The sequence below is a fragment of the Pteronotus mesoamericanus genome, unplaced genomic scaffold, assembly GCF_021234165.1.
Source record: "Pteronotus mesoamericanus isolate MK-2021 breed Mesoamerican mustached bat unplaced genomic scaffold, CSHL_Meso_final scaffold_167, whole genome shotgun sequence".
In the NCBI taxonomy this organism is placed as follows: Eukaryota; Metazoa; Chordata; class Mammalia; order Chiroptera; family Mormoopidae; genus Pteronotus; species Pteronotus mesoamericanus.
In genome coordinates, this window is record NW_026555308.1 from 3,147,007 (window position 1) to 3,160,066 (window position 13,060).

The window sequence follows — 13,060 nt, forward strand, 5'->3', positions numbered from 1 at the left end:
GGTCCCCTCTACCGTAAGTGGGCAGCTGCATGGCTGAGGGCGTGAACCACATAGTATGACAGCCTGAGCTGCCTCTGTGAGAGATTTGGGATAGATTTCAATAACTCCTATTAATGGGCAATTGCCACAGAGGCCAGGAAGAAGGGCAAAATCAGGAGAGTGTTTCTTCAAGCTTATCATTCATATACAACGGCTGGCCTTAGTTTCAGAGCCAACTAAGGGAACATGTCATCTTTGACACTGGGAGGCTTGAAAAGAAGGCAGGTCCAGGGACTGGGAAGAAACGGCTGCAGGGAGGGGGCTTCGGGAACCATGGACCTTCTGACCATCCTGAAGATGAAGCAAAGAGAGAGCGAGCTGCGGCTGCTCATGCTCGGCCTGGACAACACTGGATAGTCCAAAACAACTATCCTTAAGAAGTTCAATGGGGAAACCACCAACGCCATTTCCCTGACCCTGGGCTTCAACATCAAGACCCTGGAGCCCCGGGTACTCAAGCCAAACCTCTGGGATGTTGGCGGCCAGAAGTTTCAACCTCCCTGCTGGCGGAACTCCTCTGAGAGCACTGCCAGCCTCACCTGGTTGGTGGACAGCGGCTACCTCCAGCGCATGCAGGACTGATAGGGGGAGCTCCAGAGCCTGTTGGTGGAGGAGTGCCTGGCTGGAGCCACTCTCCTCGCCTTTGTTAATAAGCAGGACCTGTCTGGAGCACTGTCTAATGTTGCCACAAGTGAGGCCCTGGAGCTGGACTCCATCCTCAGCCACCATTGGTGCATCCAGGGCTACAGTTCCGTCACCGAGGATAACCTGCCACCCAGCGTTGACTGGCTGGCTCCTGGATGACATTTCCAGCCACATCTTCACAGCCAGCTGAGCCTCTCCAGATGCTCCCACCTCTCAGTCCAGACCCCGCCAGGCCATCACCGACCACCACCCATTGAGGGACAGGAGTCAGCCATCCCAACTAACACTTCCTGTCCCCCTCCATAATCTGCTGCTGCCACCCACTGTGCTTGCTCATAGCTTCCATGGCGGGTGGTAGGAGGGGTCAGGGACTGCCACCCTTACTGTCACCCTGGCTCCTGACCAGGCGCACCTGCAGCTGCCATACCAAGAGGGGAGAGCTGAGGCTGGGAGGGGGCTGCCTCTGCTGCTATCAGAGGCTCAGCTGTCAGAACAAACTGTTCCTTGTCCTGTAAAAAAAAGAAGGCAGGGACGGGGGCAAAGAGAACCAATTATAAATTTCCAATCTATCCTCAAGAACTTAAAAATTAGTATAAGGAAGTGGCAGCAGACAAGAGGAACAAACAGGTGGAGCACAGTGGATTTTCAGGACAGTGAAACTACTCTGTATGATACCATAATGGTGAATACATGTCATTATACATTTGTTTAAACCCACAGAATGTACATCATCAAGAGTGAACCCTAATGGAAACTATGGACTTTGAGTGACAATGATGAGTCAATGTAGGTTCATTGACTGTAACATGTACTACTTTGTGGGGATATTGATAGTGGGGGAGGCTGTGCATGTGGGGGTAGGGGTATATAGGAAATCTCTGCCATCCTCTCAATTTTGCTGTGAACCTAAAACTCCTCTAAAAACGAGTCAATAAAAGTTAGTACACTCTACTAGATATAAAGGGAGATAAAGAGATTGATTGCTTGGATACAATCAAAGTACAAGGTGTTAAAGAGAGATTGGAACTTTATTGAGACTTTCTCCCTGATGAAATCAGAATGGAAAGAACACTGGAAAGGTTCCACTTTGGAGAGAAACAGCAACTGTTTAGGCACAAATAGTTACAGATACTCCTCTTGAGAGATCTCTGGATCCTAAATTTCTCCCAGCTCTCAACCCACCCATCCACCCACCCCTAAAAAAGTCAGAATTCTGCTTAAAATCCACTTCCACACAGTGGGGCACCAAACAGCTGTTCAAGTCCAAGCTGACTGACGGACAAGCCTGCGGCACTTAGAAAAAGGGTAAGTCAAGGAGTGAGCAGGGGAACAGGAGTAAGAAAAGGAAAATGGGTAGATAAAAGAAAAGGGAGAATCATCGCACTGATAATGTCACCCCCTGAAAATATAAATATTATATGAATGTATTAGTCTCATTCCACCTTCTTCCTCCACAGCAATGGTGAATCGGCAGCTATGACAATGCCCATACAGTTCTGTACATTTTATTTCCCCTGCCGCATTGAGAAACACAGATATGCCAAGAGGAGCTCAAGTCCATTAAGGGGCATCAAGGAGCAAAAGTGGGAGGGCAGACTCTTGAGAGGGTAAATGACAGATGAAGCAAGGGTTGGTTCTTGATGAGACAAAAAGCAGCTCGTCAGGCCTTGTCACGAGGCTCCTTGGACACCCCTAGCAGACTCTTTTTCTTTTCTGGTTTGTTCTGTCCTTAGAAACAATGTCCTGGAGGCTATTGCACCTCTGGCTTTCTTGTGGGAGGTTCCAGGTCCTTCACAAAGCCAAAAGTAGCAGCCTCTTTTGCAGCATGCACCACAGTGCTAATAATTCTGAGAAACAGGAATTCTGAAGTTGCAGTTCTCCGCATGGACCTAATCCGATTGCCAATTTACTTCCACCACCTAATCCTGAGTGCCTCTCCCTCTGCCTTCACCTTGACTTTCCTTCTTCACAGGGATGGTTTCCCGGTGCTGCCGGATCCTGACCCATGCCTCCAGGTAGAGCTCCCGAGAGAGGCTGGCTCAGTAGGCAGGAGCCTTTGAGGGCAGCCCCGGGCCAGGTCTCCAGGATTCGCCCAGACTGTTCACTCAACCACTTTTTGTCAAATGGCTTCTTTCTTCCTTCCAGGGTCCTTCCCCCACCCTCCCTGTCCCTCACTGCCCTCCGGGGTGGCACACCAGCCAGACAGGATTCTCACAAGTTCTTTTGCTATGCCCTCTGGCATTTGTTATCTCCCTAATCTCTCTTGGACAACATAATGCACACATATCCACACTTATTGGTATTTGAAGGCCCAGGCTTTCCTGCGGTGCGTCCAGTGGGTATCAGCATCAAGTTCAGGTAGGAAAGTGAAGGTTAAGCCTTGGTTGCCACTGATACTGAGTGGCTGCTGCTGGTTCTGACTCCTGTGAGTTTTGAGTGTTGGCACATCAGGGAATGGAGAAGAAGGGAAAGGAAAAGCCACATTGATGAAAACCAGGAAGGAAGGACTCTTCTGCTGAATGTCTCCACAGAGAAGCTGTGGAAACAGCCTCCTCTTAAATTTTGTAGAGGTGGGCTGCCCAGAGAAGTCCCCAATGAAAAGGAGCATGGTCTCCATTGTCCCTTCTGAAACCCAATGCCTTTGGGGTCCAAGTTTTCCAAGACATGCAATACACAAAGACACACTGCAAACCAACTAACCCTCTGAGCCCTTCCAGTACTGTCACTGAAGTCAATTCCAGTGAATTACCTGAATACACAGAACACTGACCCTCCTTTTGGGTCAAAAGGGACCCCAGCTTCCCAGCTGGCTTAGAAGACCACATCGGGGAAATGGCATGGGGGAGGCAGATCCTTCTCTTAGCCGTAGAACTCTTATTTTTTCTTAGTGTTCTGGTATCCTAACCCATTCCCCCCACCCCTTGAGGAAACAGGGAAGAGAGCCTGGGGGTAGGCTCAAAACCCAAGTTGATTCAGGCCCAAGAGACTGTCCCCTGTTGAAGTCAACCCAAGTTTAGGAGGCAGCTGAGGGCTGGGGGACCAACAGAAGACAGTGTATGGAAGGCAGCCACAATGGACCTGGGCAGCCCTACGGAACTCAAGTCTTCTCTTTTCTCAGCTTATAGGGGGAAAGACCTTGAGCTGCTTTTAGCTTATTTAATGCTCATTAATTCAGTAGACACTAGAATTTAGCTGCTCTTTGTCCCTCCAAGATAGGACCCAGGAAAAGCAAGTGTAGCCTGACTTGCCTCATACAGGCCCCCTAACTGAAGCAATGAGACAAGCACACTGATTCACAGTTTCCGCTCTCCTCCCTCGACCCACACTTTCCCCCACCACTGGCCTCAATTAACTCCCAAATCTCCAATGTGTAATGACTCTTGCCTTTGTGTGGCTCAAAGGGCTAATAAACCAGGACTTCTCAGACAGGACACAAGCTCATTCACCAACAGGAACCCGAAAATGGCCACACAACAACCTAGTGTTTCCTATAGCGATTCTTTGGGGTTTCACCACACCCTGTTTTGTCACAGTTGAGAGCACCTGGATTCTTCCCCAGCCCCAGGCTTCCCAGGAGGCCTGGGAGCTCATGGGTGATGGCCCGCTCAATCTTCTCCAGAAAGCAGCCCCCCATGTAGGAACACTGCTGGGACAGGAGCTTGAAACTAGAAATGGGGTTGATACCAAAGAAGTCCTTATAGGCCTCACGGTTGGGAAGGTCAAATTTGCTGACGTTGGTCTTTGCCAGGATGGTCTTGAAGATGTAGAATTTATCAGGATCTTCCACAATGTCCTTAAAGACCAGCTCTCCGTCACTGAAGAAGGTCATTTTGTCCTTGTATGTCTGCAGATAGCGATCTACCAAAAGGGCATGGATACGGACGCGGATGGCATGCTGGCGGATGAACGCAATCTTGTTCTCCAACCTGTTCTCAATCACCTGGTTCAGGTCTTCCAGGAGGGAGATCTCTTCCTTGAGAAACAGGTCCCGGTGGGTATCGGGCTTGTAGTCTTGTGGCCAGAAGGAGCTGACATAGACCCTCGGGGGCTCAGTGACATTGATGAGCGGGGCCAAGCTCCAGAAGAGAGCCCCATAGACCCGCATGAGCATCTGTGTGGCCAAGTTGTCAGCCTTGTTCAGGATGATCCTTATCTGGGATTCCCGCCCCTTCAGCTGGCGGAATAGCATCTCCAGCTCCAGACCCACGTCCAGCTTGGTTGGGTCAAAGACGACAAAGATGAGGTCAGCTCGGTCAATGAACCACTGGCACACATCGTTGAAGGGGTAACCTTGGGAAGAGGGAAATGAGAAGTCAGGCTGAGCAAGCGTCTGCCCAAGCCCCCTGTGCCTCTTGCCAGAACCAAACCACTCCACAGTTTGAAGAAAATAATGGCATAAAGATTTTCTGGTCTTCTAAACACTTTTAAAGAATTAATTGCATATCTCCTGGCCATTGTCAGCCTTCAACCAAGAACAGCCTGATCCCTGCTTGAGTCTAAATGGAATCCAAGGCTCCAGGGAAACAAAATGCTTTTTTGAAATGGAGATTTTCTTACCATCTAAAAGGACCTGGGGCAGTGGCAAAGATGTTGAAGGAAAAAAGTCAGGGAATTAGAAGGATGTGAAAGAGAGGATCCATTAGTACTAGACTGAGTGGGGTGATCACTTCATTGGTTATGTAAATATCTAATCACTATTTTATATACCTAAAATTAGTATAATATTGTATGTCAACTGTAACTGAAAAAAAAAATTTTTATTTTAACAAAAATTTTTTTTTAAAAGAGAGGATCCATCATTTAGGGGAAAGAAATGTCTGGGCATTAGACCCAGACTAGAATTGAGGTTTTGTCACTGGCCAACTGAATATTAAATGCTTCTAAGCCTTAGCATTTCAGCTACAAAATAACAAGAAGAACTATGAAGTCTAAGTTGATATAAAGATCACTGTGTTGCTACAAATATAGAAAAGCACCAATTAAAACAGCCACATAGTAGGTGTTCAGTATGTTTTCATTTCTTCAACTCATTTCCAAAATAAGGAGAGTAGGAATACCTGTTTTGGAAATTTTTTACAAGATTAACCAATAATTCCTAACATTATCTGACATATACTTGAGTATAATAAAGGTTAATTTACTATTATAATTATTAGTGATAATATTATTACTAGCCATAAAACAGGGTCTGGTTATAACCAAAATGGGAGTAATAGCTATTAACTGAGATCTGTCATCTCTGGTCATATATCCTACAAATGCCATTATGACTCATTCTCTGCAGATAACCCTGAGTCATGGTGATGGTCAGTGGCCTATGTTATAGCCTAGTGCCTGCTGGGCCCAAAGTGGCACTCCCCTGCCACTTGAAGGCAAGTAGGGCTTTTGCTACAAGCTTTTGTTGAAGCAGGCCTGGTAGAACAGGAAGAATTATAGGCCAGGCCCAGGTTAGTCAGAGGTCAAGTATACCTGGACTGGAGTCCAATTAGTCCAGGCTCTTGATTAGTCAGGACAACCTGGGCCTCCCAAAGACAGCTCAGCACAAGCACGGACCTTGAGGAGCTACTTACAGAGAACATCAGCTTCCTCTTGGGAAAAAATGATCACCTCCAAACCAGATCAGTCCTTGGGGAGGTAAAAGGACAAGGTACTCCACACCTAAGTGACACCACAGTGACAACAAGAAGGGGCTGGAAGCAGAGACCACATCCCCTGGTGTTGGACAAGGCTGGCCACATTTCCTCTCCCCTGCCTGCCTACCACCCACAGTTGAAAACAGTTTTCTAAAATGAAGCTCACCCTGTATCAGTTAAGAGTGCTAAATTACCTCTTTCTTGCTGCTTGCGGTTCTCAATGATGCCTGGTGTATCCACAAAAGTGACCCGCTCTAGAAGTTTATGGGGAACCTCGATGCCAATCAACTTTTCCAGGAAATTCTGGCCAAACTTCTCAAGGGGTGAGAAGGACCGGGCACTGTCAGCAGCCATGACAATACCCTCGATGGTTTTTAGCTTGGGCCCATGCATGAGGACCGTGAACTCAGAGGTGGTGGGCTCTGCGCCTGCACACATAGGCATAAGGTTAGTAGGAACACAGTAGGCTCTGGGGAAGAGAACTACTGCAAAGTGAGTAAGCAAGGTATTTCAAGAAGGGTTTGCCACAAGAATCGGATACTATGTTTGCTAAGCTAGTGACTTTTTTAACTGTGATAATATATATGACATGAAATTTACCACTTTAACCATTTTATATGTACAGTCAGTAGCACTAAGTACATTCACATTCATCCATGACCATCATCCATCTCCAGAATATCTTTTTCATCACCCCAAATTGACCTGTGTCCATTAAACACTAACTCCCCATTATTACCTTCCCAAGCCCCTGGCAATAACCACCATTCTACTTTCTGTCTCTATGAATTTGAAGACGCTAGGGACCTCATATAAATAGAATCATATGACAAATTGGTTTATTTCACTGATCATAATGTCTCCAAGTTTCACCCATGTTGTAGCATGTATCAAAACCTTGTAATTTGTTAAGGCTGAATAATATTTCACTATCTGGATGAACCACATTTTGTTTACTCATTCATCCATCGATGGATATTTAGGTTGTCCACTTCCTATGTATTACGAATAATACTGCTATCAACATGAGTGTAGCTTCCGGTGATTTTCATTATTATATTGAAGACACATATAAATGTTTTGATGTTTTCATAGTGATTCTACACATGACATGAAATACCAAGAATCACACAGGAAAATATTGCTCTTACCTGTATAAAGCTGGTAGCGAGTGTTTTCCAACCCAAGGAGGTAGTTTATCATGGTGGATTTGCCAACGCTCCACGGTCCCAGAAACAGCACCATTGGCTTAGAAGTGATTTCCCCATCTGTGGGCAACAGGAGTTAGAGATGGAAGTGAACTAACAAAGTTTCTCACTACAGGAGTTACACAAGTTCTTCACGCTGCATCCCAGACAGTCTACTAATCAGGTTGTGGAATTCTACGTTGGACCAGACAGCATGTAGCAATCAGTGGCACAGCTCTTGCTACACAGGTGCAATCACTCAGTTAAAAAAAAACACTGGAAGACACCATTTGGGCCTTGCACAGATCCTTAGCGCACTAGCACCAGAAGGAGGCATCAAATGAAGTCAACAGACACTGATGCAAAGCTCACTCTAAATGAGCCCTCCTGGTTTAGATCTGGGAAAGAAGCGTTCATAAAAGGAGAACAGACAACCGCCACATGGGGAAGGGTGAAGTCACTGCTATCTTGATTGGTAACAAAAGAAAGGGTTTGAGACAGGCTTACACAATCTTGGGCGGCCTGAACTCTGATGCTGCCTGTCACCAGTCTCGGTTCCCTTAGCTGGGCCTCTTGAAATCCCACCTCAGGCTCAGCCCGACCCTGCGCTCTGGGGCCAGTCTCAAATACTAGCCTTGAAAGTCCATGACATATTTGTCAGATCCCATGACCAAGCACTGACTAGGCGGTTCATGGGTTCTTAGGCTCTGTGTCCAATGTTGAAGAGAGCACTCTGTATATACTACTCCAGTTGGGGTCCCAGTACTTTCAAAACCAACAGGCCGGAGGAAGAAGGGGAGAGGCTTTCATGGGAAGCAACCATCCTTGTACTGGCTTTCAGGCCCCAGCTCTTTCAACCCTTCCCTGAACCACATAGGGTCAGTCCTATAATTTTGCACCTAAAATTTTCCATACTTCTTTGCCTCCCTGAGCCTGGCAGATAGGCCTCAAAACAGCAGGCACTCCATTTTTTTTTTGTTTTGTTTTAATTTATTTAATTTCTTGGGTCAAAAATCAAAATATAAAAAGGCACACAGTGAGAAGTCTCACATCTCTGTCCCCAATCTGCCTAGGCCATAACTCCCCCTACATATTCTTTCAGATACTTCCATGCATTTATAAGCAATATTATCAAAGAGCATGCTTGCCATCTTTTTTCTAGAAGGAAGAGTATGGTATTCTTTTTCTGCACCTTGCTTATTGATGTGCTGGCTTTCTTTCTCTAAGATGAAACCAAGTCCTGGAAAACCAAGATGGTATCTTGTAAGTGGCAGGCATGTATTTATTGCCTGAAAGCAACACCATGGCCCTGACCCATGAGTCACTGGCATCTCTGTGGGTAACAACCCCTGGCTCAGGGACAGGAAGAAATAGGCAGGCTAAGGGGGTGGCAGAATTCCCAGTGGTAACACTACAATCCTACAAAAATAAAAATCTGTTTTACCCTACCCAGGCAGGGGACGCCAAAGGGAACTGGGTCTTCAGCTATCGTTGAGACTAACTACCGCGGGGGCTTTCCTGGGCTGCTATTTCAGCCCTCTGCAGCAGGGGGCGTTACTGGCACATGCAGGAGGCTGCCGGTGAGAAACGGAGGAGAGAGGAGCCGAGGTCATGCAGGAGACTGCCCAAGGGCACAGTGGAGTCTCAGCACTGGTGGGAGAGAAGAGGGGAGGAGCCAAGCCTGAAAAGTGAGGTCAGGAGTCAGGATGCCCTCCAACCGAGCACTGTTCCTGGGGCAGCCCACAGCCTCGGGGCCAAGCTGCAAGTTCTGAGGGCTGCAGGAGCAGACAAGAGGGGAGGACAGGAAAGCAGCTGGAAGACTGTGACCTCACAACAACACCTGCACTTTCTCTGTGGAGCCAAAGAGGACTGCTGGCTCTTAGACTTGCAAGAAACAATAGAGATAATTGTGAAACAGGGTGTTTTCTTGAAGAAGGAGAGAGTTACAGTCCCTATTTCCAGCTATATGATCCTGGGTAGCCCAGCATATCTTTGGGCATCTGGTCCTTCTGGAAAGCAGGAATAAGATATACCCTATCATATCCTATCTGTTTTACAACCATCAAGAGCATCACAGGAGATAATATAGAAGTAGCCAATTAACACAAAAAGATGTGTTAATACCACTCACCATTCAAACAACAAGTAGATACCATGATTAAAGTTTTCAAAGATGAATAACACTTTAAAAAGATATCAATGTGGAGGAATAAAAGATCTCATATCCTGTCATTGCATGTGCAAATTGCTACAGCCTAAGGCAATTTGGCAATGACTATCAAAATGTTTAATTTCCAGTGTTCCACTTCTAAAAATTTATCATACAAATATACTTGCATGAAATATGTAACAATCAGAGTAATGCTTGTAATATTCTTAAAAAGAGAAAATGGCAAACACTTGAGTTTTCCATCAGTGAGTGGCGGCTTTCCAGTGCAACGCATTCACACAAGGATCAGAATGGGCAAGAGGAACTACACATACACACAGGGTTTTGTGATGTGATCCCATCTTTGTAAAACAAACAGGAAAAGATATGCTTATATATGCTCTCATGTGCAGAGGAAATTTATTCATGAGGGACTATAACAGTGGGAGTCTTGGGGAGTGAAATGAGAGGAATTGGAAATCAAGAAAGGGGCTTTCATTTTTCAATGTTTACTATTTTACACTATTTGAATTTGGGGGATTTTTTGGCAACAAGTATACCATATTTTATTATTTTGAAAATCCATTTTTAAAGGAATCCAGACCTGCAGGAAGCTGACCAAGAGGAGTTAACAGGAGGAGGTTAGGATTCCAGGCCAATCAGGGCACTTAAGACATGATCAGTACCTTAGTAGGAGCTATGTGGGCCTTTGAGCACAGGAAGGATAGAAACAGGCATCACTGCCCTCGGAAACCAAAACTGCATTACTGAAGCATGAGCGCTTGCAAATAAAATGCTCCCTGGAAAACCCTGTGCAAGTCACAGGGCACTCCTGCAGTGAAAGGATGGTTCTGGTGACTGAGGTCTCCAAGAACTTAGGAAAGTTCAGCTCCCATGTCCCTCAGCCCACCACGCATGCAGCTCAGGGACCTCATGGACATGGGGGAGTGTGGACAGGTTGGAGGTATAGCCCCAACCTTGGGACACGAGCTATACCTGTGATCTCATGCTGCCGAAGCTCGTTGTATTTGTATGACTGCTCCAGGGGTTTGATAGATGAATGGTAGATCTTTCGAAGCCGCTGCAGCACCGCTGTGGAGAGAGAGGGATGTAGAGGGGGCATCAGGTAAGGTGTACTACAGACTACTGACCGCTGTGGACCAGGCCACTGCCCAGGGCAGCTCCAGTCCACCCTAGAGGGGAGCTGAGAACATCTGCAGCCTGGCAACTGTCCACATCCCAACCCTCAGAAATCTTTAAATCCAAGGCATCCCCTCCCCATCCCCTAAAGCCCCCTGGGCTATTTCTTTTTAATCTAACCCTCTCCTCCTCTTCAGTAGTGTGCCCTGAAGCACCATGTCCGCCTTTCTCCGGCAGAGAAGAACACCATCTCCTTCTCTCTGTCCTCCTCTCTACTTCTGTTGGCCTTAGGCTCAGAGAACAGGGAGGCATGGCACTGAGCAAGCCGCAGGATGGCCACTCTAACCCCTAGCCACATTCCCTGGTGCCCCAGGAAGGATGCGGACATCCCAAACATCTTCTTGGGAAGAGGATGACTCCAGGGAGAAGTGACTCATGGGGTGGGGCTGGGAGCTCAAAGGGTGTGAAGCAGGACACGAGGTACAAAATGGGGAACAGGGCCTGCAGGTCGGAGCCCACACCTTGTGCAGCCTCTCTAGCTGTGAGCTATAGCAAGGTCTGCCTTGCTTTGAGCTTTCACTAACTCATCTAAGAGGCAATAGTAAACTCTGCTGAAAGCCTTGGATTATCATGAGGCTGAATGAAAGGGCTTTATAAACTGTAAAATATCAAAGCCAATGCCATTAACTCTATTAATGCCCCTCCCCAGCCACAGTGTGGAGGCTGCCACCATCCTCAGACACAGCACTGAGATTTGTCCTCTTACCCCTTCCCTGGTCCCTCTGGTTGGATTGCCTTTCCTCCGCCCTGCCAATCCGGAGCCCCCAGGCCTTGGACGCTGCTTGCCGGGCCTCCTCCGTGAGGCCGCTTCCCTCCAGGGTTTCCCTCTCTGGGGTGTCCACTAGCCTCAGAGCCCCAGCCCCCAAGGCTCTCCCAGCCCCAGCCCCAGCTCCTTCTTCCTCTGGTTACCAGAGTAATCGTCAGCTGGCTTGTCCTCGTCCAGCATCAGAGTTTTCTCAATGTGGGAGCGGTCCCTCAGTGGGGCTTCTTCACTCACATCCTCCACCTCTTCTGGAGAGGGAAGCAGAAAGCAGGGTTAGAGCAAAGCTCAAAGCCAGCTGGACTCTAAGACCCCCTTGACAGGGACAAGGGTAGGGCCTTGAAGAAGTGCTGAATGAGGGCTTGCCAAGTTCAACTGAATGGAGTTCTGTCTCTAGGAACAACTATGAAAACCCAAACTCAACTTCTGTGAAGCTCCACGATCCATTTTATGTATTCAACAAATATTGATTAAGCACTTGTGATGTGCCAAGCACCAAGCATTTGCTAGGAATACAGTGGTGCCCAAAAGAGACACAGCTCCTGACCTTGTGGTGTTTTCCTACAGTATAGTGGGGTGAGGGGAGAAATAATCTTAAAAGTAATGCAATAATTACAAATAGTGATGGGGCCATGGACGGGAAGATTCCAGAAGCTATGAGGGTCTAAGAAGTGTGCCTACGAAGCCTTACTGGGGGGGGGGGGGCATCAGAAAACTTCCCAGAGGGGCCACCTGTGAGCTGAGATCCACTGTGTGAGAAGTTAACTAGGTGAGAAGATAGGGAGAGGAGACAGGAGTGGCATAGCAGGAAGAGCGGCTGGGTCTCAAGGGGTGAAGGGTGCATGCCGTGGGGCAGGAGAGCCCCACAGGAGCTAACATGCATGGTCTTAGAGGACCAGAGAAGTCTGCACTTTATCCTAGTGGCACTGAGAACCAGGGAGGGATTCTAAGCAAACTGACCTGATCAAATGAGCATGTGATCAGATTAACAAGGCTGCCATGAAGCACATGCAAGACGAGCTGCTGGGGAAAGAGGGCTTCAACTGTTGCTTCTGACCAAGCAAGAGATGCCCGGGACTGCCTGCAGGAAGGTCCCCAGGGAGACCGTTTCTACCTAACTGGCTGCACAAAGGATTTCAAGTAATTAGAAATGGGCTGGCCTTGGGCCTGTGAGTAAAAGGGAGACTAGTTCCACCGGGGATGGAAAAAGAAAAGAATCAATATGTCTTGGGGAGCATCTCATGTCCCACTCCAGACACAGGATAGGAAAGATGGGGAGAGGGGAGGGCTGGCTAACCACAGGCCCTCCCCCTATGGAGGGTGCAAGTGGCTGATGAGAGGTATGGAAACTGAATTCTGCAGGGAAACTGGGGGGAAGTCACATTGGAGGGCGAAGGTTGATCTCAGTTTCTCCATCCTAAAAGCCCAGCTCTTGGTCCATGCTCTG

At 47.6% G+C, this 13,060-nt stretch overlaps 1 protein-coding gene and 1 pseudogene across 2 annotated transcripts in view; one reads left to right on the forward strand and one right to left on the reverse strand.

Annotated features, from left to right (window-relative positions):
* The first annotated feature begins 312 nt into the window (after window positions 1-312).
* On the forward strand, window positions 313-874 carry LOC129083288 (ADP-ribosylation factor-like protein 2; annotated as a pseudogene).
* An 816-nt stretch (window positions 875-1,690) lies between these two features.
* SRL (sarcalumenin) overlaps window positions 1,691-13,060 on the reverse strand; it is a 38,463-nt gene continuing 27,093 nt past the window's right edge. For both annotated transcript variants that reach the window (XM_054589514.1, XM_054589515.1), the window contains 5 exons: window positions 11,763-11,864; window positions 10,650-10,745; window positions 7,469-7,585; window positions 6,512-6,745; window positions 1,691-4,974 (listed from right to left, as the gene is read on the reverse strand). In XM_054589514.1, coding sequence (XP_054445489.1) covers window positions 4,163-4,974; window positions 6,512-6,745; window positions 7,469-7,585; window positions 10,650-10,745; window positions 11,763-11,864 — 1,361 coding nt within the window. In that variant the 3' untranslated portion in view covers window positions 1,691-4,162. The remainder of the gene's footprint in view (window positions 4,975-6,511; window positions 6,746-7,468; window positions 7,586-10,649; window positions 10,746-11,762; window positions 11,865-13,060) is intronic.